This window comes from Triplophysa dalaica, chromosome 11, assembly GCF_015846415.1.
Source record: "Triplophysa dalaica isolate WHDGS20190420 chromosome 11, ASM1584641v1, whole genome shotgun sequence".
NCBI lineage: Eukaryota > Metazoa > Chordata > Actinopteri > Cypriniformes > Nemacheilidae > Triplophysa > Triplophysa dalaica.
This window is the reverse complement of record NC_079552.1, coordinates 3,288,244-3,316,003: the sequence shown is the minus strand read 5'-3', so window position 1 is coordinate 3,316,003 and position 27,760 is coordinate 3,288,244. Positions and strand designations below refer to the sequence as shown.

The 27,760-nt window shown below is 36.8% G+C and overlaps 1 protein-coding gene across 1 annotated transcript in view; it reads left to right on the top strand.

Annotated features, from left to right (window-relative positions):
- cdh23 (cadherin-related 23) overlaps positions 1-27,760 on the top strand; it is a 189,468-nt gene that overhangs the window by 73,767 nt on the left and 87,941 nt on the right. Inside the window, exon 10 of the mRNA XM_056761550.1 lies at positions 24,957-25,069. Within this exon, the coding sequence (XP_056617528.1) occupies positions 24,957-25,069 (113 nt within the window). The remainder of the gene's footprint in view (positions 1-24,956; positions 25,070-27,760) is intronic.

Below are 27,760 nucleotides of genomic sequence, written 5' to 3'. Positions count from 1 at the left end.
TGAATAATCGATTATCGGTTTTGTTGGAGAAATTTAGGATCGGTGCATCTCTACTTTGAACACTTTTGCTTTTTGGTCATCTAATGAAAGTAATGCATTTTTGGAATATCAAAAATCATTTATAGAGCAATGCATAAAAAGCATAAAAATCGGTCCACTTACCTTACTTGTATTCACAACGATAAGCGATAACGATAATTTCAGTTTGATGTCATTTGATTTCAACCCACTCAAAGATAAACAAAGTTACCTGTAATTTTATGTTTTAAACAGAGATGGCGATATACAGGCAGGGCTGTACAGAGCTACATATATGTTTGGTAGGTCCATTACACAGAGCCGCCTGTTTGTGTAAAGTGCGTTTTCATTCTGCTTGTTCGTGTTTGAAGTTAACTCATGGCGCACCACTATTTATTTTCGTATATATAGTTTTTATGATTAAAACTTGTTTTCCGGGTGCATTGAGTCCATTTATCTCGAGCCCTGATCTGTGCGATGTGAGAAAACGTGGAAGGAATCACTTAAGCGGAATTCTACTATTTAAAAATGTCCTCTGCATGTTCTGCATGTGTACAAGTGAATGAGCTTCACACTTTAACATGTTACAAGTGTGACACTCGTGGATTTGTCTGTATCTCACAATATGAGGACATGAACACGTAAACTTCATTCACAGAGTTGTTACTTGTTAATTTTGCAAAGTGAAGCAAACATCAAACACACTGAACCTCAAGCGTCCTTGCGACGACCCGCCAAAATAAAAGTCTGCTAAATTATAACCAGATGAAAAAAAATATTTACTTCTAGTAAATTTATAAACTGTGGTAAATAGTATTCTTTTATATTTTTTTTATGCACAAATGTATTTACTATTGTGTAGCAAAATTTTGAAAATACAGAACTCAGAACAATTAAAAAGGAAAAACTGAATTTGGGAAAAACTAAAAATGATATGGGCCTAATTGATTCATCTGTACGTAACAATAATGTAATTTACCTGCCCATTTATGTAATGAGCTGCACGTATTATACTTGTGCTACAACTATTTGGCCTGTGCTAAAAAACTTTAGGCTTCTGTAGCACCAGTGCTATGTGCAAAAAAGTTAGCCTACAGTACAGCCCTGACAGGTAAATATTACGAATTGCAGCTTTAAGTGTTTATTCGTGTTAGTTTTGCTTGACATCGTTGCTTCCTCTTTGGAAATCTCTATTGAGAAGTGAATGTATATGTGAGTTTATTAGGCCATCGAATGGGTACCTGGTACCGTATCATGGGATACTTTTAGCATACCACTGAGGTTTACACGAGTATCTGCACTAGCTTCGTCCCAGTGTCCTCTTAAAAGTCTTTTCTCAGCAGAGAGGCGTAAGTTATTTAAGAGAGAGCAACACACCAGCAGCGCAGCCCTCCAAAATACCCAGAATTACATACACAGTATTACACCGTTTTTAACTAGGAACTGGAAGTTGTCCAGATGAACATTTAAGATGAATCTGATAGCTCTAAACGTTAAATTGTGAAACATTAATGCAAAGATTTGGTATGAATAGAGGATGGTGTAAATTTCCCCCCAAGCATTTCAAGTCTAATGGTCTAATCAATAGGACAGAGATCCCTGATGTGGGTTAAACATGCCCGCAGGCTAGTGGAGCTCGGCTATTTTAACCTGATTCCATACTCAGTAATCATGGGAGCTATCGCGCCGGCCCTGACCCGAGATCAGCCAAATCTCCCCAGATATCATTCATAATGGTAATTGCTCTATTAGAATTCATATTGCTTGCTGTCTCATAGTCGTTGTGTGGGAATCCAAAGGGGACAATCAAAGAAGCAAGAGAAAATGGGAAAGAGAGAGGAACAAGATACTGCCCTCTCCAGCATATTACTTATTAAAACAAGGAGTTGAGTTGGGATGTTACATACTGCAAGAACACAGACGAGTTTCATTTTGTCTTCTGAAGTTAATATTGCAGAAAAAAAACACATTCAATGTCGAACTTTTAACTTTCTTATGATTTGCCGGTTGTTTTATTTTAGACTATGATGGTCCGAAGAGCACTGGCATTTCACTTCAAATAGATGTAAAACATAAAACTTGAAGGCATTGGGAGCAATTATTTTAAATGCCACACATTGATTGTATCTATTAACTGACAGATTTCACAAAAATGTCTTAAGGAATCTCACATGTGTCTTTGACAGCACACTGAACAGCCAAAATAATTATAATAGTATTCGAGAAATCAGTCAATGAAAAACAGCTTCCGCCGAAAATGTCCTTGGTGGGCGTGTTTTTGTATCTCTCGCAGAGATAATCTATAAACAAACATTACTGCGCATGCGCACTTTTGTGACCCCAGCCTAACTTCCGGTAAACATTTACAAACAAAAGAGTGCCTGTAGATTATTTCTGATAATTACTTGAACCGTTACTTGGCTAAACTTATCTCTCCAATATTTTGAATTTAGACTGCGTAACCAAGCTCATCCGCTAGATATCAGTGTACCATACGGTTTCTTTAAATGCATCACAACTACCCATTCAAGAAATTGTTTATTTAATAAAATGAACGCACAGCTAGAGTCAACAAATCGTTTATTCGTTTACAATTATTATAGAGTGAAATGATCATATGAATTAATAAAAACATAAATTAAATGAAATATAAATAGTTGTATTATAAGACACTAGCCAAAAGTGGGAATTTAACTTGGGGTCAGGCGCATGCGTGTCCGATGAAACGGTCTATAGAGAGATGTGAAGACGGAGTTAGCGTTCCCTCGACCGAAAGCCTATACATTTTTCCCGTGGACTTTTGGAAGATCGCAAAAAGTAAGATCTTATGAGCTTATGATGTTTACACATTTTCGCTATCAAGATAATCTTTAAAAACCAAATTTTTGCTATTTTTGAAGCCTAAATACAATCACCAGAAGTGATCGGTCGGTGTGTGACGAGATCTTGTGGAACGATTGGTCTCAAGAGAACACAACATCCTCACGCAATTTGCATGATGGCGTGCTTGGCTCGAGATTGCGACCATATTATTCCCATATGCTCCCTATATGTAACCTGTGCGACCTCAAAATATGTGTGGGAGTATTTTTGTGAGTTTACATTTTGTCGTGGTTGTTTTGTTTTCATTACTGTACAGAACATACAAAGTATGTGCATGCCATGCTGTGCGCTATCGGCCCGGCCCTTCATAAAGACAATGTGATTTACCATCCCGAAGCGCAACTTTCCCACCTTTTCTCTATGTTAACATGCTAGATGGACGGTTTCAACATTTGCGCTTGTCTTTCGCGTCTGCAGTGCCTTGCTCATTAAGCACTAGTGTTTACGTCTGTTTAGTGTGCCGCTGAATAGCAGCGGACTTAACCACATGTTGAGTATAGAATTTGCTAGTTCACATTACATTATTTTATATGCATTCACAGGCAAACGTCTTCAAAAACAGATCATCTGTCTCTTTCATATGTGCAATGTTAGCTTATACATGATGTGTTTCTGTAGTTTTAACTGTTTCTTCGAAGGCTAAGAGGTTTGGGTCAGTGGAGGAAGGAGGATTGACAGTGTGATATGATCGCCACCTCTGCTATCATGAACACTATGCAAAAAAATATAAAGAAAACAACCACAGCTCTTTGTTAAAAGCTGCACCTGTTAAGAAAACAAAGCATAATTTTTGTGCAATTACTGCCTGTCAGTTGAGTTTATGACGAAACATTTTGCAGTTTTTACATATTGTTTATTACCTTAAAATATAAGTTTAATTCGTTTCATAAAATACGTGTTGATTTTATAATGCCTACATCTTTTGCATTTTGTGTTTTTAAGATTAATAAGAGACTATTCTTCCATATATATTTACAGTTTTTTCCAACTGCTTACACACGTTTTCAAAACTATGTCACCTTTTCTCAAAACTCTACACACAATTCCCAAAACTGCACACACAAAATGCAAAATGCCTCATATCTCCTTCAAAATTTAACACTGCATTCAAAATACCATAAACACATGTCAGGATGAAGCATTTGCATCAAATGGCAAACATTTCTTTCATAAAAGTGAATGTTTCGATATACCAAGTAAACACTGTTGTTCTAAATTTAAAGCTCTTCGGTCTTTCATGTGCTTATATCTACATTTTGATACAATGTTCTACAGTGTCTGCTGAGGGGAAACAAGTACACTGTAAACACAAATGCAATGTAGATACAGAAAATATATATTAGGCCAAACATTACTGTTTTATACAGTAGCATTCAACAAAATCAAAGACATATATAAACCAAAAGTATATTCTTCAGAATTGTGTATGTGGGGTCCCGGGGGGGCAGTCCAGAAATTGGTGGAGGAGCAGCCATCATTGCTGAGCTACGCTTCATCGCTTCTTCGGGCTGGGGCTGGCCACAATACTTCGTCCACATCACTAGAAACATTTTCTCTTGCCAAACATCGAGGGAAGTATCTCCTAGCATGGCGTATTCAACCTTGGACAGAGGCAAACTCTATGTCCCCACATGCATCCTCCATTGCCTGGAGAAGCGCCATGCAGGCATAGGGTTGGCGATCATAGACTTTCCAGCGCCTGGCTGAGAAGAATTCCTCTATGGGATTTAGAAAAGGTGAATATGGGGGTACGTACAAAACTACAAATTGCTGATGGGTGGTAAACCAGTTTTGGACCAGAACAGCACGGTGAAAACTAACATTGTCCCATGTAACCACAAATCTAGCATGCTCTTGATCTGGATCAGGGACAAGCATTGTGTACAAACTGTAGTACAGCATGATAACCAACCTCATTCATTCAAGGCAGTGCAATAAATGGATGGTTTAGAGTTACAAATGTTGTTGCAATACTATGTAGTCATAGGTATTTACTGTACATTACTGTATGGCTAAAATAGTCATTAGATAGTTTCATACCTGTTCTCATTTCTGAAGGTTTGAATTATTGACGCCACTGTAAATCGACACAAATTGGGCTGGACTCTCATTCCAGCCTATCTCATGCTCAAACCGTGGTTGATCACAAGATCAACAAGTGTTGCCCTAATCTTATCAAAGATGGCTCTCCTTCCTTCTCTTCTTTGCCCTCGTCCTCTTCTTCCTCTTCCTCCTCTTCTTCCTCTTCCTCCTACTCCTCTTGCTCTCTGTCCATTGTTGGCATGCATTGTTCAAAACAGGTGATCTGACCTTTGATCTATTTATAGGCCATTACTACAGTAAAGCAGTGATTGGATAAGCAATTAGTTTTTCCACATGTGAGGAGTGTGTGTGTGACCTGGTGAAGAAGTGTAGCATTTTGACTGGTTGTGTTTGGAAAAGGAAAGCAAGTCACTTCCTGTTAGATTTTTGTGTTTTAGGTAGATAATTGTGTGTAATGTTTTGAAAAAAGTGTTTTATGCAATGAACGCTGAGTCAAAGGCTGAGAAATAGCTTGTGGTTTTGGAGATTTTGTGTGTAGTTTTGCACTTTGGGTGAGAGGTTTCAAAAATCATGTGACATGAAAAGATTTTGTGTGTAAGCAGTTGGAAAAAACTGTAATCATTGAGGATTTTGTTGTAAAAGTAAAAAAATCTTGTCTCGTGAACTCAGTCTCGTGTCTCGCCTTTTGGCATAGATGTCTCTTCACACCCCTACTAATCGGACTACACTATTGTCGCTTGATATTAACACCGCCATCACCAAGCCTCCGACAACTTTTTCAAAACTTTTTAGAGATTTGTGCCCATGTTGCATTATTTTGTGAGATCTATGATTTATGCATGATGACGTTTAACGTTCCACCAAAGGATGTAGTCGCTTTAAGCAACTTGTTAGCAACTGCTGTTTTCAAGACACAATAAAGCTTTAAAAAATCACGAGTGGGTTATAACTGGTGTGTTTTATTTTGTAAATTAAAACGTGAAAATATTTAAAGTTGTGTAGGCTATGGAACCGGAAGTGCTAAAATGCTAACTTGCTTCCGGGATTTGCACACAAAAATCTCTGCGATACTTTATTCAGTCAGAATTAAATATTTGGGTAGGTGACAAATAAACGATAAATGTGTCCTGTGGTGTGACAGGAAAAATGTAGAAAAGAAAACGATCAAAGATATGCTGTTCTTTAATTATAAATATAAATACAAATTATATACAATTATATATTACTAACACTTTGTTTTAAGTTTTTTTACTATTACAACATAGGACACATGGTTTTAACAAGTCATTTACATATTAATTTAGCAGATGCTTTAATTTAATTCAATTTAGAAATTAAAGAGCAAAGAAGTAAACAAAACAGCTGCATGTTATAAGAAAACAGATGAGCGATAATCTATGACAAGAAACTTTTTAACCTCTCCTCTCCAATTTGAAAAAGTCAATTATTTTTGCACACAATTAACAATTACACTTCACAAATACACACATATAAAATGTCAGTCGTAATGTGAATTTCATTGGTTAATTCTTCAGCAGTCTGCAGGTAATGACATAACAGTAGAGAGAGATTACAGCATCGTGTGTGTGTGTGTGTGTGTTTGTGAGCATTATTGATGGGTTTTCAGACATATTTATGCACGTGTGCTTGTGAATGTCATTGTGGATGTCCTTTGGGGAAGTGTGCACGTGTTTGTGTCCGCGGGGACTCGTCCCATTAGTTGAGTAATTAAGATAAATGAGTTTTTAATTGCAGGGTGATGTGTGTTAATGATCTAGAGACTACAGATTACTGTACTCTCTCTCTCTCATCTCTCAGTGTGTCTCTCGCCCTCTCTCCCGGAGGTCTGATCACAGTGGCGTTGATGTTATTATTTACTGTCAAATTACTCCGCCATAGCTCAGGCCTGAATCTTCGCCGTTATCTAACAACTTGACCTGGAACGCCATTATCTCTTTTTGATCGTGCACAAGTTTACCATGCGTTCGTATGGGTTTTATTTTTTACGGTTTATTCAGTGTATGCATTAGAAGACAGGCTGGTGTCCGGGTCTGGCAAGCAAAGCAGCATCATTTGAGAATTGCAAAAATATTTTGTAATTTTAAATGCCTTTATCTTTCGATTTTTAACACTACAATCTATTTTATGAATCACAGGGAGAGTTTTAAGTGTGTGTGTGTGTTAAATTCACAGCTCCACGACCCCTGGACAAGTCCAGTATTGTGTCTACTGAAGTGAGAGAGAGTGTGTGCGTGTTTCAGCGTTTGTGTATGGGAGTCAGACACACTTACGAATCTCTCTTGCCTGTTTAATCCATTATAAAGCGCCGAGAGAAAACCGTGTCCTAAGTTTTAGCCCAGCAGGGTTCATGAACTTTGCGCGGTGCTCACAGATCCACCTCACAGCCCCTCCAGCTACGGTGGCTTTAAAGGGCCAAAGTTAAAGCCTCATTAAATCACCCCGCTCTTTCAGAAGCACATGTGAGCTTTTTCGACTCGGAGCTCCCAAAAGGAAAACGATCTACATAGCCTTGTTATTCCGTGACAGTGAAGCCAAACGTTACCATGGAAACCTTATGGAAAGTTATCCTGAAGTGCACCAGTTCCCACCAGAGTCCTTTTATTTGTGATATTTGGCATAGAAATAAGATGCGTACACATGGGTTTAATAGAACAACCCTTACACAAAATCATTTCTGTACCTCAGTTTCATTTACACGAGTATACTTAAAGGGTCAGTTCACCCAAAAATGAAAACTCTATCATCATTTACCCACTCTCAGATTATTCCAAATCTGTATACATTTATTTTTTCTGCTAAACAGAAAGGAACATATTTGGAAGAATGTCGGTAACTAAATAGATCTCAACCCCCCATTGACTGACATAGTTTTTATTTTCTCTACTATGGCAGTAAATGTGGGGGGTTGCAAATGATGACAGCATTTTCATTTTTGGGTGAACTATCCCTTTAAGTAATGTTTATGTATTTTAGGTATGCTTTATATAGGTTAGTATGCTTTATGTAGTTAAGTATTCTTTATGTTGTAAGTATACTTATATTGTGTATTATTGTACTAGTAGTATTCAAATTAAATGCTACTTGGAACTAAATTGTCCCACTTTTTAGTTTAGAAAAGTATACTTCTATATTAAGTGTAACAGCAATAATCTTTGAGTTTACTCAGAACAGTAGTTTTTTTACTGCAACTACACTACATTGTTTAGTATACACTATGCTGTGTAGTATACACTATATGGGTGTACTAAAAGAATACTATAGTAGTTCAATACTTGTAGCATATGTTTTTAGTTTATGAAAGTATGCATAGAAGTGTTCTTTTATTAAACTATGAATTGTTTAATTCAAGTTTAGTCATTTTAAGTATATACACAAGAAGCTTCATAAAAGCTTGACAGTAAACATTCGTTCTTTTTTTCTTTTTTTTGTTGAAAAGTATACTACTAGCACACTTAATGTCCTCTTTGTTAAGGGTTAAATCACAGATGAACAATGACTTGCATTACTACTTATTTTACCAAACGACTTGTCCTGAAAACTGGGTGCCTAGCAAGCGTGTAATTGTTTACTATATGTAACTATATCTAATATATAACTTATGCAGCACATTGTATTAGAGGGATACTGTATTGGAGACAGTGTGCACTGTTTTATACTTTGAAGTGTACATTGGGAAATACAGTGCAGTATGCATTAGATTCAAACCAAATTATTCTGTTTATACAATTTTCTATGTATACTATGTATTGCAAAAGTTGTATGTGTAGTATGCTATTATAGTAGACTCTAAAAGCTTTTGTAGTCACTCACTGTCTGTGAGGTGTACTTAAAAAACCATTACCTGTTCATGCACGAGTCTGCTCACCAAAGCGTGACCTGTGAAATCCACCTGCAAAAGATGAAGAAATAAAGAGCAGCTTACATCCTTTATTTTGCCATCTAACTCTGATCTTAATACGGTCTTGTCACTCTGCGCTTAATGTCGACTACTGAAGTGAAAAGAAACCAGATTCAGAAACATCATTACTGTCAGTGCTCGCAGCGCTGTGTTGACATGCCTCAAACATTCTGCTCATTCTGTTTATTTTATTCTTTAAATGACTGACACAAATCTATTTAATAATGCAGTTTTGTTTCTATTGCAGCCTAAACCACATTCAAGCTCAGTTCTAACTTTATTTTCTTTATAAGTTTTGACAGCTATAGATATGGCACATATTTGATACTTTTTTATATAAAATGTTAGATTCATTTGTTAAAATATGACATGACACATCACTTCTTTGTTCTGCAGACGATGACGTTGTGATATTTATACACTGAATTCTGATTCTGAAACTCTTCTGAATCTTCAACACACTTTTCTAGCTGTTGTCACTAACAATTCCTCGGTCAAATCTAGTTTGCGTAACGTATACAGATTCATTTATTCCTATAAACTTCAGCGCTAGTCCTTATGTCTTCGCACACAGAGTCACAAGGCCGAAACGAAAGGTTCAATAAGTCAAATCTTCTGTGGATCTTGTTTAAAGAATGCGCTTGACACTTTGAGCAGAGAGATCAAAGTTTCCAATCTATCTCTCAGGGTTTGATTATTCCCCTTGAGCCTTGAGCTTCAGATCAATAGTCAACCCTGTGACCTGGGTTACAATAAGCTCCAGTTGATAAAAGAATATGTGTGTGTGAGAGGGTCTTTAATTTCAGATGAGACCGCTGGTGTGTATATCGAATAAGTGTGTATGTGTGATGGGGTTGTCAGATGTGTCACTCCTCTGGCTCATGGAACAGACACGGAACGTCTTTATTCTGTATTCATTTACTTACACAACAAACAAACCGCATTCAGACTTTCCTTTTGGGAATCAATTTTTTTTATTTTGGTTACTTAATTGTTTTAGTATTTAGTACTCAATTTGATTTAGTGGAAAAGGCATAATGGCATGTGCTTAAAATATGCAATATTTGTATTTGAGTGAACTCAAAGGTTGTCGTCATGGCATGCAAGGTGTGCATGTGCGATATACAACTTTTGCGTATTTTAAAAGTGAAAATTATAAAAGAATAAGAAGCCTTTAGACTTTAGTAACATATAACCTGACATCCATATGAGTTTTGAAGAGATAATGACACCAGTCTTGTTAAATGCAGAAATTGTGGAAATCAGAATAATTCTCAGAATTCTGTAACACAATTTATTTCTGATTATTTATTACTGTTCTGTTGATCTCATTGACATTATCTCATTGTTTTACAACAGTCTGTTGAGGGGAGAAAATGGTTTTGACATACCTGCAAACTAGTCGCTTTTCTGTGAAATTCGCCCTTTTGAATCAAAAATAGGTAATTTATGTGAATCGTGTAAATCTGAAGTGTTTTTTCTGTGGGTGTGGTTTAGAGCATCTCCCCTCGAGTGTCTGAAATGTCTTTGGTCCAGCGCCTGGATTCGTTTGTCTAACCAGAATCAAGTTAACAGCTTACCGCGTCTTCTTTTTTGGTCCTCGGCCAACCAGAATCTCGTTCTAAACGTCATGTTTGCGCCCGTGCTGAAAGGGACGACTACAAAGTGTCTGTCAAAGAGAAAACTGCGTTGATATTTATTCTTCAGGTTTATTCTTCAGGTCACCCGTTTATACCACCGAGGTCACCAAGTTTATATTAGGAAATTTAAACAAATGAAGATCATTTTAGATGTTTAATTATGACTTGGAGCATTGGGATCTTGAGACGAGGGCAACGTATTTATTTTTCATTAAAATCTCAAATTCTAACAAAATCTATATTTTTCTGTAGCTCAAAATGGTTGTCATTTGATTGGCTGCTGCTCCATTGATGTCATGATTTGCACTTAAAAACTTGTGCATTCCAAAAGCCTAAAGAAAATGAGAATAAAACCCCCTTATACCCCCCAAACAGCCAAACAACATACAGGTACATGAAATCTGTGAAAAATAGGCTAATACACAATATAAAACTGATGGTTAGGGTTGTGTAGTATGATTTGTCACAACTGCGACCTCACATCAACTGAGTTCTATCGTTCTTCATTTTTTATGGTTGTCTTTTATAGTGACTGTAAAATGTGATAGATCAGAGACATGTGTTTAAAATGTTTAAAGGTTTTGGCCCCATTTTGTATAATCATTAGGCACTCGCTGTGTAAATTTAAGCTGTGATTGTCACTTTTGTTGAAGGGATAGAGTCGGTTTTTGATCTCTCTGCCAGGATCTGTTTTGCCACTTCAAGTGAAGGATTGTTGCTAATCTGAATCCTGCAGTTGTTATCCGAGAGCATTGACTGGATTATGTCATATAATCCATAAAACAGCCTTTCATGCCAAATGGGATTCAAAAGCATTTCTGGCATATAAAAAACAGAGATACTGTGAATGTGTGTCGGTTTAAATATGTACAGTGAAGGCATGTTAGAACGGATGCTTAGGGTGGTTTGTTTGTCGTTCGTTCATTTTTAGGATTCCTTTAATTGTGTTGCTCATTGTAGTTACACTGACTGTTGTCAGCACAAATGTTTATATGTTTTTATAATTTGAGCTAATAAATCGTCAGATACATACATTAAAAAAGATCTTTGATTTATGAATGGATTTCAGGGCACGCGTCAGCCTTAGAAACACTCCTTTGGTCTCTATGAAAATATAATGTTTCTTTTTATAAATGGGAAAGATGTTTACAGGGTTGTAATTCACAATAAGAAAGCATGAGATAATAAAATAATGAGAGGCGAGATCTTTTGGGTTATAAGCATTCTTCCAAATATCTTTCTCCGTGTTCATCATAACATACAGATTTGGAACAACGTGAAGGTGAGCAAATGATCACAGAATTTTCATTTTTGGAAGAAGTATCCCTTCAATTGGGTTTTTGTTAATATGTTTAACATATAAATTACACATTACATAGAAATAATTAAAAACAAAATGTTCAAAAGTGTTTATATCTTTAACTCGGCAAACTATTAGCATCCTTATTTCAGTATTAGTTCTACTTGGTTGAGGTGGTTGTCTTTATTTATTAATATGATCGTAATTTGTGTGGATTACTACAATTTTTTGTAACCTGCATGTTTTTAATGGTTTTTGAAAGACGTTGTGAAGTTAACTTCATGTTGTTCTTCTGTTGTTAAAAGAAGATTTGTACAAGTAAATTAGCTCCGCATTCTTGAATAAAGTCTGCTGTCACTTTATATGCTCTTCAGGCTGATCATTTGTTTGTACTTTTTGTTGGCTGACGCTGAAAGTTTTACCTTTTATATTCATGTATTTGTTAAATCAAGGCTATTGTTAACATTTATTTGTTCTTTTGAATGAAAATGTATAGATTAAATTGTGTGTTGTGTAGGATTGGCGGTGCGGTTGACCACTATCACCTCATAACAAAAGAATGAAAATGAACGTGTGCCATGTGTAGATGTGTGTGTGTATATATATGTTGGTATTGTGCCCGTGTGTTATCAGCTCATTTGTTTCAGCGTTGGTCCATGGCTCCAGTGTGTTTATGTGTATGAACGTGCGTGTGGGCCGGATTTATCCCAATGTCACTGGAGACTGGAGGTTATGATATCTTTCCTAATGCTCTGAAATTATTCTCATTAAATAGAGGCTTTCATAACACGTTGCGTTAGCCCGCGGGAATCACAATCATTTAATCATCTAAACTCGGAACGGATCCCAAACCCTCAAATTACGTCCCACAACATCACAGTTTTCTGCTGCTATTGTGTCTTCGTGTGATGACTTACGAAAGCGTTTCACGTTGGTTCACGGTGATTAAACTTTGAAAGAGTGTGTGTGTCGTTTGTCTCATCACACACTCGATCACACACATCAGATTATGCACTCTTCTTTTTCTCATAATAGCTACACATGTTTGAGTACCACTCCCTTTATCTCTTTCCAAGTGTTTTTTTGTTTGAGAGAGAGGTGAGCAGAATTTTAATAACTGTATACTGTTGACCAGGGAGATGGCAACTTCTTTCTCACATGCATAAATACAACTTGAATGTTTATAATGTTTTAATTTCAGTGTTATTTACTGCATCAGTTGGAAGGTGAATTTCAAATCGTTGATGTTTGGTTTAGTTTTTACTGGGCTTGTTGATATCACAGTAAAAACTTAAGGAGCAGTGCAGGTTAATGGTCAGTTCTGCATACAACACAATCTAATTTAGCAGGAAATAAAGAAATAATAATTATTCTTTTTAATATTGATATATCATTTTAATATATTGAATTATGAAAACTTTTGCTTTGCCAGTTATCTAGGTTTTATGAGGTTTGTCTAAAAGTCCTGAACCAGTGTGTCAAACAAACTCTGAATCTTTACAAAAAAATCAGATAAGACACCACTAGCTTTTTTATCAAATCCAGTGTCTTGTTCTTTCTCATATGTAGTATTACAATATACAGTGGTGGTCAAAAGTTTACATACACCTCGCAGAATCTGGAAAACGTTGAACATTTAGGAAAAATAAGAGAATTTTTAAAAGAAAAGTTTGTTTTAGTTAATTACCTGAACAAGTTATTTCACATCATAGATGTTTACATAGACTCCACAGCACAGAATAATAACTGAATTTACAAACATATCCCGTTCAAAAGTTTGCCTACATCTTGCATACATATGATTTTATGTTTTGTGTCCATTGGTCTCCAGAAAAATCCTCTTGGTCCTGCACAATCTTTTGCTTTTCCATCCTCTTTTGCATATATGACCTCTTTTCACCAGTGACTGTTTGATGCTGAGATCCGTCCTACACAACTGTTACAAAAGATACAAACATTTAGTGATGCTCAAGAAGCTTGAACTGTATTTATGTTTGTAGTGTCTGTAAGTAATTGTTAAATAATAACAATTTATGTTCAGGTAACGTAGTACAGTATTAAAAATCAGATTTTATGTAAACTTTTGAACAGGCTTATTTTTTATGTTATTATTATTCTGTGTTATGGACTAGTCAGGAAGTGGAAAAAACATTGACAACATTAAAAAAAGTAAAAAGTTAATAAGCACTTTTTAATACTTCTTATTGGTTAGATATTTGCACAACCCAGTGACAAACATAAAGGGTGACTAATAATAATGATTAATAGAGATATATAGAGATACAAGGTTTCAGAAGGACAGAAGCGATATGTGTACTTCTGTTATGTAAAATGCTTGTTCAGGGCTGTAGTGAATTCAAAACAAACTTTAATTTAAAAAAGCCTCTTATTTTTCTTATATTTTCTGCATTTTGCAAGGTTTATGTAAACTTTTGTTGACTGTGTTTTTTTCTTTCTTAGCAGTCATAAATCAAAGTAAATTGAGTATCATCATAATAGAGATGTCTGTGTGCGTGTATGTTTGTGTTTGTTGGTTGGTTACATTGGCTTCATATTTTCCAGCTCAGTACTATTGCTAATGTGAAAACCCCAACAAGAAACACGAACACACACAATCTAATGAATGCAAAACTTAGTTCAATTAAGCAACTTGGAATGAATGCTTAACACATCAGCACTTGGTTCTATAAACTAGACCTATGTAATGTAATGCACAAACTGTGTACTCTATTCACTACCTCACACCTTTCTCCATTTGTACATTTTCAAGTAAACTTAGCATCAGAGACTGGCATCTTTTGGGATTCCCGCGAGTCACGGAATCCCGCGGGAATTAATTATTGATCACGTGCTCCACACACCCGTAACAGTTGATGTACACGATAACCAGGATGTAACAATAACCTGTTATGTGATAAACCACGATAAAAACCTCTAACGGTTAGTAATATCACGCCATATTTTAGTTATCATTAAACCATACCAACTTTTCGTTACTTACGGTAAATACTGTCCAGCCTAAGCCAAAGTGAGCAACAGTATAACAGAGGTGCATTATGAAACGTGGGTTTTGTTCATTTATGTTCGGAGTAGAAAATAAACTAGCAAAATAATGTGACTGATATGAGACATATTCATCCTCATTTGCTCCCATCCTTTTCAATCCCAGGGCTTTTAGTCCAAAACTGGCATATTGGGGGGATGTACTGAAACATGTTTACTTCATATTTCTTTACACAGACTGATGATTTATAAGCTCGGTTCAACTGTAGTTTCTTTGGCGTTCGCTCTTATGACTGCAGATGTCTCCAGGGTCCCAAAGTAAACCCGATTACTCACGACACATGTAGACAGATGTTTCTGATTTGTGTTGCGTTTAAATGAATGTCTGATTTATTTACTTCAGCTCGTGTTCAACCTGAACAAGAGAAACTTTGACCTAATGACCCCATTGTGCCAGAATGAATATTAATGTGATTTATTTGATGTTTATTACAGCAAAACGGGCTTTTAGCAAGTCACATCAATATAAAACTTGGTATCAGTCCTTTTGGATGTATCCAGCACATTGAAACAAAATCACAATGGTACTAATAACAGTGATAATTTGTTCACTATAACCATGAGGTGGAATTTCATATCGTTACACCTCTAGATGGGACTTTCCCCGGTTTTTCATGGGATTGGGATGGGACGGGAATTTTTGGTAGTGGGACGGGAGAGGTTTGAAAATCCACTCCCGTGTCACCCTCTACCTCACATACACTCACCTAAAGGATTATTAGGAACACCTGTTCAATTTCTCATTAATGCAATTATGGTGGTGTAATGGTGTGGAGGATGTTTTCTTGGCACACTTTAGGCCCCTCAGTGCCGATTGGGCATTGTTTAAATGCCACGGCCTACCTGAGCATTGTTTCTGACCATGTCCATCCCTTTATGACCACCATGTTCCCATCCTCTGATGGCTACTTCCAGCAGGATAATTCAGCATGTCACAAAGCTCAAATCATTTCAAATTGGTTTCTTGAACATGACAATGAGTTCACTGTACTAAAATGGCCCCCACAGTCACCAGATCTCAACCCAATAGAGCATCTTTGAGATGTGGTGGAACGGGAGCTTCGTTCATCCCACAAATCTCCATCAACTGCAAGATGCTATCCTATCAATATGGGCCAACATTTCTAAAGAATGCTTTCAGCACCTTGTTGAATCAATGCCACGTAGAATTAAGGCAGTTCTGAAGGCGAAAGGGGGTCAAACACAGTATTAGTATGATGTTCCTAATAATCCTTTAGGTGAGTGTATGTTTATCAATCAATTGACCGGTCAGTCACCATAATGTAAGTGGTTAAGAATGTAACCATCCTTTTACCTAAAATGTACAGAAACCTCCACACGCGCGCACACACACACACAGGAAGCTCTGCCTCAACCTCACATCATTGGTTGAGCATGACGTTGATATTTCTGGACTGTCAAACCGAGCGATGTTTTCAAAGTGCCACAGTGTTCACACTTTTGAGAAAGCTGTTCGCGCATTTTTTGACATTCTTTTCACTCTGTATTTGTGTACGTACATACCTGTGTTTTGCTTTTAGCTATGCATTGTTTGTATAGGTTGAGACAAAGGTCTGTATCTAAGGGTTGGTTGTAACAGACGTAAATGTGTGTGTATGGTCAGGTCTGGTCCTCCACAGGTGTGGGTGACAGGTGACGGCGCAGTGGTCCGTATAGTCCACGGCTGTCGCAGTATATTGGCAGTTTGGTCAAGCCACTGAAGCACACAAAGCAATTTAGAGCCATCATGGCTGCTTTGAGACCTCATGGATGACCAGTCTCACAGCAGCTGTCAATCAGTACTCTCTGATAGGCCCGTCAGTGGGAGGGACACAACGAGAGCCAACTCAGTACCAGCTGTCCTAGATATTCAGCTAAAGTTTTGTGACTTTTTGACAATGACATGACATGACAATATAAGAAAAGAAAGAAAGAACAAACAAACAAATGAATAAACTAATAAATGAATGAACTCAAAACCAAAAAACGTGGATTTTATTACAAAGTGTGCTTTTGCACAAATAATTATTCATTGTTACTGCACTGAGCTTTCAATGCAAGGAACACCGGTAGCAAAATAAAGTAAATATAAATCTAGATAAATTATTATTATAAAAAGTTATTTTTGACACAATTTAATTTTATAATTGCAAAATAATAATATATATATAGTATACGTATATGTTAAAGAACAGATACATATGTGAAATATACTGCAAATGCTCTGTTAAAATATGTTTATTTATTTCTAAATTATATAATTATATCTATAAAAAATATTTGTTAAAAATATATATGGTATTTATATATATATATATATATATATATATATATATATATAAGGTATTTATTAAATTATTTATGTATACAAATTAATATAATGTATTGTAGTTAACAATACCTCTATACAACATAATATACAACTTTATTCTCTATAACAAAGTTCCTGAAAATAAAGATTCTGTCAGATAATGTGTGTCATACCAGGACTAATGTTTTTTATGTTTTTGGTGTACGGTGCCTTCAAACTGATCTCTCAGTTTTGTTAGAGCTTTATTCCACAAAAAGAATGTTGCACAGATTCTATTGATTGATTCAATTTATTTGTATGTTTACCTTCATGAAGTGCCTGAGAGAGTGTGTTTGTGTGTTTGTGTCTGTGCACCACTGACACATCTCTGGCTATATATACACACACAGTCACATCTGCCAGGACTCAATTTGTCCCCTCAACAGCACTCCCCTCCTCTCTCCACCTTTTGGCCCCAATCCTCCATAATTACCCAGAGGGCTGTGCTTCCTCCCTCGCCTGCAGTGGCCCCACAGTCACCCCATTCTCTGGCCAACAATGGACTGGCACGGGCCCAGTACGCAGTGACTACAGACAGGTCTGGCATGAGGTTAATCTCCTGTGCCCCGGCCTCTGTCAACATGCCCACACGCTACCCCTGTTTATTACACTAGCGTGCTAAGCTGCGACGCTGTTACAGCAGACCTGCAGCAAGAGAGCTTCATGAAGCTGTAAGTGTGTGTGTGTGTGTCAGCATAAAATGGGAACTGAGGAACTGGATTGGAGGTGTTTGACGTAATATACGCATCAAAGGGATATTTTACTCCAAAATGAAAATTCTGCTGTCATTTATGCACCTTTGTGTCATTTCAAACTTTCAGTGTATATATTCATCTGTACTACTTTTCTACTAAAATATTCAAAACTTTAGATCGTGGTTGGCCTTATTAAATATGTTGGTTTGCGGTGGTCATGCAGACAAAACATCTCAATTTCTTTTAAAGTTGTAATAGATGACTTTTTGGTTAAAAATCAACAAGAATCACTTGCGCAACAATAATACAAGTGTTCATCTGGTTTCACAGTTCAACAGTTCACAACTGGTTAGTTTGATGTAAATTGATTTCAACCGTCAAAAAAATTTGTAAATACATTAACTAGCAATGTTTTTAAAAAGAGATTTTCATGCTCTTCTCACCGTATTTTTTTCTTCTCAAGGCTGTGACTATCAAAGAAGGAGAAGCAATGGAATAATTAAATGAAAGAACATTTTGACAAGGATATTAAAGGTTGCACGCACTGTTATTTTTAAAAGAAATGAAATACTTGACATCAAACGTTACATCACTGCATAGATAATGTTATAATTAGCGATTTTTAAAGCCACTACATTGAATTTTTTTCTCTCTGACTTATTTCCCATCAGCCCCCAATTCCTCTGCTCGCTGACAGCCTAATGAAATTATTCACTAATTCACGGCTTGTCCACTAATTTGTTGCTTGACTGACTTGATAAATGCGACAAAGCGTGGCTATCTGCCGCACAGGTTCGCTAACCCGTAACTGTGAGCTAATTTGTGTCGCTCTGTTAGTACGGCTAAGATCAGTGCTGGGGACGCGGCTCTTGTAGTAAATCGGTCTGAAAGTGGGAGATAGCAGTCGGCGCGGGAACAGAAGCTGAGGGCAGTGAACGTCTCGTTCCTCTTCTTTAGCATTTGCTTCAGCTAAGCTCAGACGTAGAGATGACGGACGGAGACTTTAATTGATTTTACAGCTCCTTCACATACTGAAGGTAAACAAGTGTTGTCTGGGAGGCAGGATGGGTTGTGTCTTCAGATGAAGAATATTTCTGGAAAGCGTGTGGAATGTGCTCCATGGAAAGAAGAACGATAGTCATGGCTTGTCTAGTTTTGATGTATTATTGGAGGAGATAACATCTCATTGTAACACACATAACACCTTAATCCCAGACGTTGATTTTGTTTTACAGTTAAAGATGTGTATCCTGAATTTTGACACATTGTTGGAGGGCGTGTAAAGAGGGAAATTGAAAAGAGTCGAGTTTTGACGTCATCTGAGAAGTTGTTTGCATTATAAACATTTGATTATAAAAAAATAAAGAATAGAGGAGTAAAAGACATGCACATTGAGATCAGAAACATTCATAAACAATTAGGGTGCATTTTTATTGTCATGCTGCACACTAATGGTAAAATGTCCCTTAAAAATAGACACAAATAAAAGGTTACTTTTATAGAAAAAATATAACTGCGTTATCTATACATTTGTTTCACTAGAAAACTACATACTTTATGAAAATGCTTGACTTAGATAGAATAATTTTAAAAGCATTTTAGGGTGACACCTGAAGAAGCCGCTTGATAAAATAACAAACGTTTTACACATTTTTGACAAAGACTGACTTTTGAAGGTGGTAAAATACAGGGGCGTAGCAAGCTTTTCAAAAGTGCGGGGGATGGATGTGTTTTGTTTGTAAACAATGAAAACCTTGAACGTAATGACAGAAAGGTACAAAAGGTATAACATACAAGATATAAAAAGCTTCCCATTTAAATGTGTGATACTAGTAAAGTATAAAAACACATTCGGAACACACAGAAAATAAGTCAAAACTCTGTTGTGAAAATACACAACCTTGCTAATGAATCAGAAAAACTTTAATAATCACAGGGGGGAAAGACAGTGGAAAGCTTGATAGTGACATTGGTCTGACAGGACTGTGACCGCTAAAGTTTGCTTACTTGCACCTTAAAAAGGGGAGATATAAAAAAACGCCCACACAAAGCTTTTTCTCTGGTGGTATAAATAATGTAACAATTTTCTGTTTTTAAACATTAAAATAATATACACTTTTCGTTCATAGTTCTTCAACAGGTACAATCAAACATAATAGGTAAGTATCCACAAAAGTATTCAGCTAAACAAAAAAAGCAATGTTCAAAATATCAAAATCAATAAACCCATAAATACACTGCTTAACAAGGACAATTTGTCCCTCCTCCTCGTCAATTCCCTGCCTTCTTCATCACAGTTACTTTATATATTGCATGCCACATAAATAACCCAATTTAGCTATTTCTGAACAATATCCCAATTTGCAATTAGCATTAGTCTAAAAACTAAATATAATTCAGAAAACACTCGACATATCAACAAAACATAAACAGAACATCTCCCCAAACACATATCAAGGTTATTTAAAAACTTTGAAAGCATAAACACTCATTCAAAGTCGCTGGAAAAGAAAGACGTAAATAACCATTACCGTTCCCGCCTCCTCAGCACGAGCTAACCGATAAATCTATCACACCAAGAGAGGCGGGACTTAAGGCAGAACAGCCAATCATCATCCGGTCACACTCAAAGCCGGTGTTCTGATTGAGTGGGAGGGGAGAGGAAGCAGCCGCATCGAGCGCAGACACAGAGCGGACAGAGAAACGCTGGAGTGACTGCTGTAAGGCGTTTGTACAAAACTGCAGAAAAACTGCAAAAAAAGTGCGGGTGTTTAACCCTCTCACCGGGAAAAGTGTGGGTGTTAAAACACCCACATCCCCCACGGTTGCGACGCCCCAGGTAAAATATAACTTGGTTTAATCTATATTCAAGTTTTTATTCACAATTTAATTCCCAAAGTCTGTGGCATTTGTGGCATTTCATATGTGACCCTGCCTGTGAGAACCCAGCCGAAGTCATTTTTGGGTGATTTACTGTTTTTTACATACATGAAAATCATCATAAACAATATAAAGAACATTCTGTGAAAATGTAATATTCTCTCTTTGAGTACAACCACGTCAAAGGTTAAAATCATAGTTAAATTAATGCTTAAAATAAAACTGTGATTCTCTAGATTTTGAGACTTTAGCCTGATTTTCCCTGGCATGGTCACATATTTTTGATGAGTTACTTATTCTGCAAAAATGTGGAAAATACTTATAAAGAGTAAGAGGCCATTCAGACAGAACCACGTTGCCTTCAAATAAAACAGTCATGCAAACTTGATACTGTAAACAGAAGCTCGCAATGCTTGCCCCGCCTCCAAATTCTTCTTATTGGTTCACTGCTTTAGTAACAGACATTGAGGAGCAGCGCTGCAAGTAAAAGTAGATTTTCAACTTGACATGGCGTCTTAAAAACGCAGCGCTCATGTGCAAGCCGCTTCAAAAGATGCAACGTAATTGTCATGCACGTCCGTCAAACGCATGTTTACAAAGAAAATCAATGGGAAAGTAGCATATTGGAATGGAAAAATGCGTCTGAATGGCCCCTAAATGAACTTTTGAGCCGTCTTATGTATATTTTTTTTAGATTTGATTGCTGTCGATAGTCTTGATTATATCAATTTAAAAATAGATTTTGAAATTTCTCTGCTGACTAATAATTCAATGCAAGGGTTTCCCCAGTAATCTCCATCGGCGGTCATGTAATTAACCATCATGTGTCTGTGGCTGTCCTCCTCATCCTCTGGGCTGTCGGTGTGTCTGTGTTAAGCTGCTGTGGGTGAACTCTCTTAGCTGATGGCTTTCAGTGGATTAAAGTGGCTGAGCTATCTCGTCCCCCACAGAGCTCCACTCGCTCAAACTCTTCTCTTTATTCTCTCCATCAACTTCGGCCGAGCTTGATTTCTCAAACAGAGAGAATTCTCTCAGCTGTCACTTTGTGTGTTGATGAGATGTCAGTCTCTGTGGGGGAGAGTTTTGTTCTGTCAGGCAGAACACAGCATCACTTCGCTCTTCTGAAGAGTGTTTATCTGACACTAATGTACCAGCGCAACTCCAACGGATCTTCATACACTTAACCTGGGTCTGGCCTCTAGTTAAAGAAAAAGTCCAGACATAAAAAATGTGTTCATTACTCGTTCCAGTGTTTTTTTTTGTTATTGTAATGATTTACTAATATTCAATTTAATTATAGTTAAATATGCAATAATGATTGTATTCATTTATTTATGTGTATTATTTATTTATTAATTTAAGGATCTTGAAATACATTTTCCATACAAAGATATCCATACAGGATCTAAAACAATAAGCATCTCTGTAATAATAAGTATAATAATACTTTTATTTAATTAATTTAAAACTACTTATTGTTAATATTAATATTATTAATCAAAGTGCTTTATATAGAAATTATAAATGATTATTAATCCTACAACTACTAATAATAATTTTGGATTCCATTAACAATTTCCATAAAATTTGAAAAGGAATAAAAAAATGACATAAGATAAAAACAACATATGATAAAAGCAGGAGAAAAAGCTATTTGTGTATATGTAGCTTTTCAGGTAGAATATTTAAGTCTTATGTTTCTTATTTTTCGTAATTGTAAAGAAGTCTCTTGTGTTTATGATATAATTTGTAATAATATACATGAGTCATAAATAACCGAACATTGGTTTGCTGACACCGAGGTAAGTAAATAATGACAGAACTTTCATTTATTTGGAGAACTATTTCGTTAATGTAGTCACGCAAGCTAACCTGTGTGACCGTTCGACATTTCATTGACTCGTCTATGAGAACATATTTCCATAGTTCACATATTCTCAACCCACCACCATGATCTGAACCCTCAACCCTTGTAATACCAAGCCCATGAATATTGCCTCCTCACAGCGTCCTCGGAACGACTCCACGTCTACCTTAAGAAATATATTTGCGTTGCCGGATCAGGATTATTATCATTTTTAAATCAACCCGCCGTCAGTGGTCATACTTCAGTGAACAGCCAAACATGCTAATTTTAAAGAATCAATCAGGTCGACCCACTCGCCGCTGCCCGTTTGGTGTCTCGCTGCCCATTTGGGAAAGTGAATTAAAGCGAGTTTTCTAATTGGCTGGCGATGCCCAGAGGAGTCAATATATTCACGGTCTCAGACACTCGCGCGTACGATCGGTTCAAGCGCTCTCAATCAATCTGGGTATTCCCATTGTTTGATTTCCATTACGCATGTGGTTCAGATTGCTTTCTGAGTGTAGAAATCAAGACTATCTCTGCAGGGCGGCTCAGAGTCGCTCATGCATGCGCAACAGCTCCGTCTCAATCCAATACAGATGCCGCGATGATGTGACTGCGTCCGGTTTAGCATAACAATAGCAAACACCCGAGATGAGATGGGCCTGATTGAAGAACATGAGTTTGAGAATGGGGAGGAATGATGGGGAAGTGGATGAATGTGAGAATTTCGAGGTGGAGAATTGAATGAACGATTAGGTGGAGGAAGAGAGGGTCATGAAAGAGAAATGAGAAAGAAGGAAGGATGGTGATCGAATAATGTTTAGAACATGATGTTATGAAAAAAGAGGTGAAGGTTTGTTAGAACAAATGGAAGATAAGAGTTTTATATCGTTCTCTCCCTGCCGTCCATCTGTTGGACATCATTTGCATGTATTAAACAAACAGCAGATGTGAGAAATGGATTGAGAGAAAAAAAGATGAGGATGAAAGAGGAAAATAGGCTATTTACTTAAATCTGACATGATTAGGACAAATGAGATGCTAATGAGAGAGAGAGAGTAACTTTTAAGCCTGAAGTTTAAGACCAACTTGCAAAATGTTCTCCCTACAAAGATAAATAAGTAACTTGAACATAGAATTTTTAAATAAAGGAGTCAAATGATTGTTTTGCATACTGTATACTGAACTAAATTATCCTAAACATGTTCATAAGAAATATTATTATATTGTTTTTTATATATTAATACAATTATACGTTTTGGTCAAAATGCATCAGAGAGTTTGCCCAACTTACAAAACAGTGTATTCCGAACAAACAATATTGCAATGCAGTTTGAAAGTCCCCAAGATGCATTGCAGCATGTTCAATTCTTTGTTTTCCTTTTAAAGATTTGTGTTTTAGTTCTTGCTGGCTTTATGCTTTAATATTGTTGTTACTGTTACTATCTATCCATTGTGTTTAGAGTTATTTTAATGAATGATGGTTTTTGATTGTTACCATGGTTGAGGTTTGTGTGTTCAATGTTGAGGTGTAAGTGCATGACACGACGGCAGAAGCGATATAAATCTACTCAACACAAACTGTTTGAACAGTCATTTGTTCAACGTTTTGACCTGTTTGAGGCATAAAACAGATACAATTAAGGCACAAAATAATAAACCCACAATGGGGCAAACAAGAATACTGACAAACAGAAAACTTTCCACGAGGGGGCAAAACAAAGTTCAGGATAATCTAAATAATAAATCCAAACACAAGGGAAGCAGGAACAAGGTAATCCAGAGACTTGACTTGACTTTGTTGTGACAACTAATGACTTAAACTTAACTTTTTGAGTTGTTGGACTTCAGTCTCTGTTTGTTGAGTTAACTCAAAAACCTGCATGTCAATGGTTGCCTTCTTATTTTAAGACGACTCAACAATTTTTTCAATCTTTATTTATGCATTTATATGATACAGTGCATACACTTTAATTTCTTGGTCAAAACAGATTCATTCTTTATAAATGCACAATTTTAAAGTTAAGGACAGTCCCCATTGGACCTGAGGTTAAATGTGCCGCTCGAGGGCAGAATGATGATCAGGGAGTTCAGTCACCCGTCACCTCATTGATTGCCCCTAAAGACCCCCGACCTTTAGATTTGACCTCAGATATTTTAGGATTTTTTCCTATTATGATGAATGTCAATTTTCGTTCTTCTGGGTTTAATATGGCAGTATTCAATGCAAACAGAAGCATATTTGACTGAGGCTGTCAATCATATATTTAATCTTTAGGCACTTAAAATCATCCTGTTTTTCTTTCTGTTCATCAGGTAACACCAACAGCATGTTTGCTTTGGACTACATCAGCGGATCTCTGACGGTGAGCGGACAGCTGGACCGGGAAAACCCGCTTTACTCGTCTGGATTCACCCTCACTGTGAAGGTGTGTTTGAAAGGAATGGGATCGATCAATTCCATTTCAACAGAATGATATACTTAAATATTCTGACAATATTTCCAGCTTGGCTTATGAACCTACAGCACCACGGCACAGAAAACAAATATGTTTCAGTTTTGAGACCGATCAGATGTGATGAGAGGTTTCCTCCGCATCCTAAATAAACGCGATGCGATTCCTGCGATAAGCAATTTGCTTGGTCATAGCGAATACAGAAAAGGGGCTGGACGCGACAATCATCATCTTGTGGGCTGAAGTGTCAGCCAAAACGTCGCAGAAATAGAAGCCGTTACTAAAATAGAAGCAGCCGCTGCTTCACGCGCAGCCCTGTCGCGGCTAGTTAGGACAAAATGTCTGATTAACATGGAAATTAAACTTTTCATCGCAGGTCACGGCATCGCATCGCATTTGGTTAGGACACGGTGTAAGAGTGATAGCAATGAAATTTCAACAACAACAAACAGTGCCAAAAAAAGTGCTATTTGTGTGGTAAGATGTGACTCACACAACACTTTTACAACCCAATTTATTTTGAAGAATGCATCTCAAACTTGTCACTCTCATTCATCACCTGAATGAGTTTTCCAAGTAGTGAACTTGACAATCATTTAGTGTCATTATTAAAGGGATAGTTCACCAAAAATGAAAATGATTTCATCATTTATGATATGTGACTTTCTTTAGAACTTTGGTAACCAAACAACACTGGACCCCATTGACTTCGTACGAATACAAAAACCGTTGAGACATTTCTCAAAAAAAAAATGTAAGGAGAAAAAAAACTGAAGAAAAAACATGTAATAACCTTCATCAAACGACTTTGATAAACATTAGAAGTAAAATAAAGGGTTTGTTGTGTTAATGAGAATCTTTGTAGACTAACAGCAGGTTTCCAGCGCAGGAGTTGTGTTTCTTCACCTCTGTACTTTACCGTACAGCGTTGGGAACTCGGCCAAATGTATTATTGATCCTACAGTAGATGTTTGCAGAGTTTGACTGTAATTTATCGAGCCATTTACTCCCATTGAACACATCAGGAGCAGGAGCAGGACCCCAGAGCTTTAAATCCACCTTTAAACGCTCAGAAACATGCTAACTACACCAGACTGATCTTCCATTCTTAATGATTATTAAAAGTGATTTTAATCCGCACAACACACATTCATTCCTCTAGATTTGAACAGCTTTATCAATGCAACACATTAACTGGAATTACCGCTGAATTGAATTGATGTCAGCGCTTTCATTATTCATTTTCCGCAACATACAGTATTTAGTTTGACAGGATTGAAAGCAAGGCTGCGAAGAACGCTGGTTCAACGTAATGAGGTTTTTTGGACGTGGCTAATTTGGAAAGACATTTTATTTAGTGTTTCATTAGCTGGACAATCCACACAAGGCACGATTTGTGTTATACTCTGTACAGTTCAGTGTATTCTTGTGCCTTTACATTTGTGTTCAATTAAACATATGTGACCCTGGATCACAAAACCAGTCTTAAGTAGCACGGGAACATTTTTAATAAAAGACACAAATACATTGTATGGGTCAAATGTATAGATTTTTCTTTTATGCCAAAAATCATTAGGATATTAGGAAAAGATCATGTTACATGAAGATATTTTGTAAATTTCCTACCTTTTGTGAGTGGATGGCCTTCTGCAGTGCCCCCCATTAGCAACCTCAAAGGCAATTTTCTCAATATTTTCAATTTTTTGCATTCTCAGATTCTTGAGTTCTAAACGGATGTATCTCAGTCAGATATTGTCCTATTCTTACAACTCATACATCAATAGACATCTTATTTATTCAGCTTTCAGATTATGTAAACATCTCAATTTTGGAAAATTGACCATAAAACTGGTTTTGTTGTCCAGGGTCACATATGAGTACAAGATTTTGAACTGACTCAATTCGTTGATTCTAAATGGGTGGGAAGTGAGAAAGAAATGCCACCGTAGTGCTTCAAAAGGGAGGGTTGGAGTGAGCTATATGTTGCCATGCGCAACCTCACCACTACATGCCACTAAATTTCACACACTGGACCTTTAAAGAAAGCGGGTTAACTTTAAAAACTGTTTTTTTCCTTAAACGTTTTAAAGATTCATGGTATTTGCCCAACAGTGATATGTTATTTAAATAAATGGGATATTTATGGGCGTAAAAGGTTAGTATTTCAAAAAAAGAACAATTGCAGAATGATTGAACGTACAGTTTTTTGCTTTGACTCACCACTTGAATGGGTCATGTGACACGGCTAAAACGAATATAATCATTTGTTTTAGATGTAATGCAATGTGTCTACATGATTAAAGGTTCCCACATACCGTGCATGTTTGTATCTCCTCTTTGCCCCGCCTCTCTGAAACGCGCAGATTTTTAAAAAGGTTCATCGCTCTGAAAAGCGAGGTGTGCTATGATTGGCCAGTTAACCATTGCGAAATGATTGGTCGAATAATGCAAGCGTGTGATGGCAATGTAACACCTCTTGCCATATTTGGAACATCATTCCAAAGCAATTGTACTGACAGGTAAGCCCACCTTACTTGCGTATACCTTTGGGTGGTCTTCGTCAAATCATACCACGAACTGACGTAGATTTGTGGGGGTGTGGTTACACGAGGCGCTTCAGGCAGGTCTGGGTGAACATTCGCTTTGAGATAGAATGCAAATTTT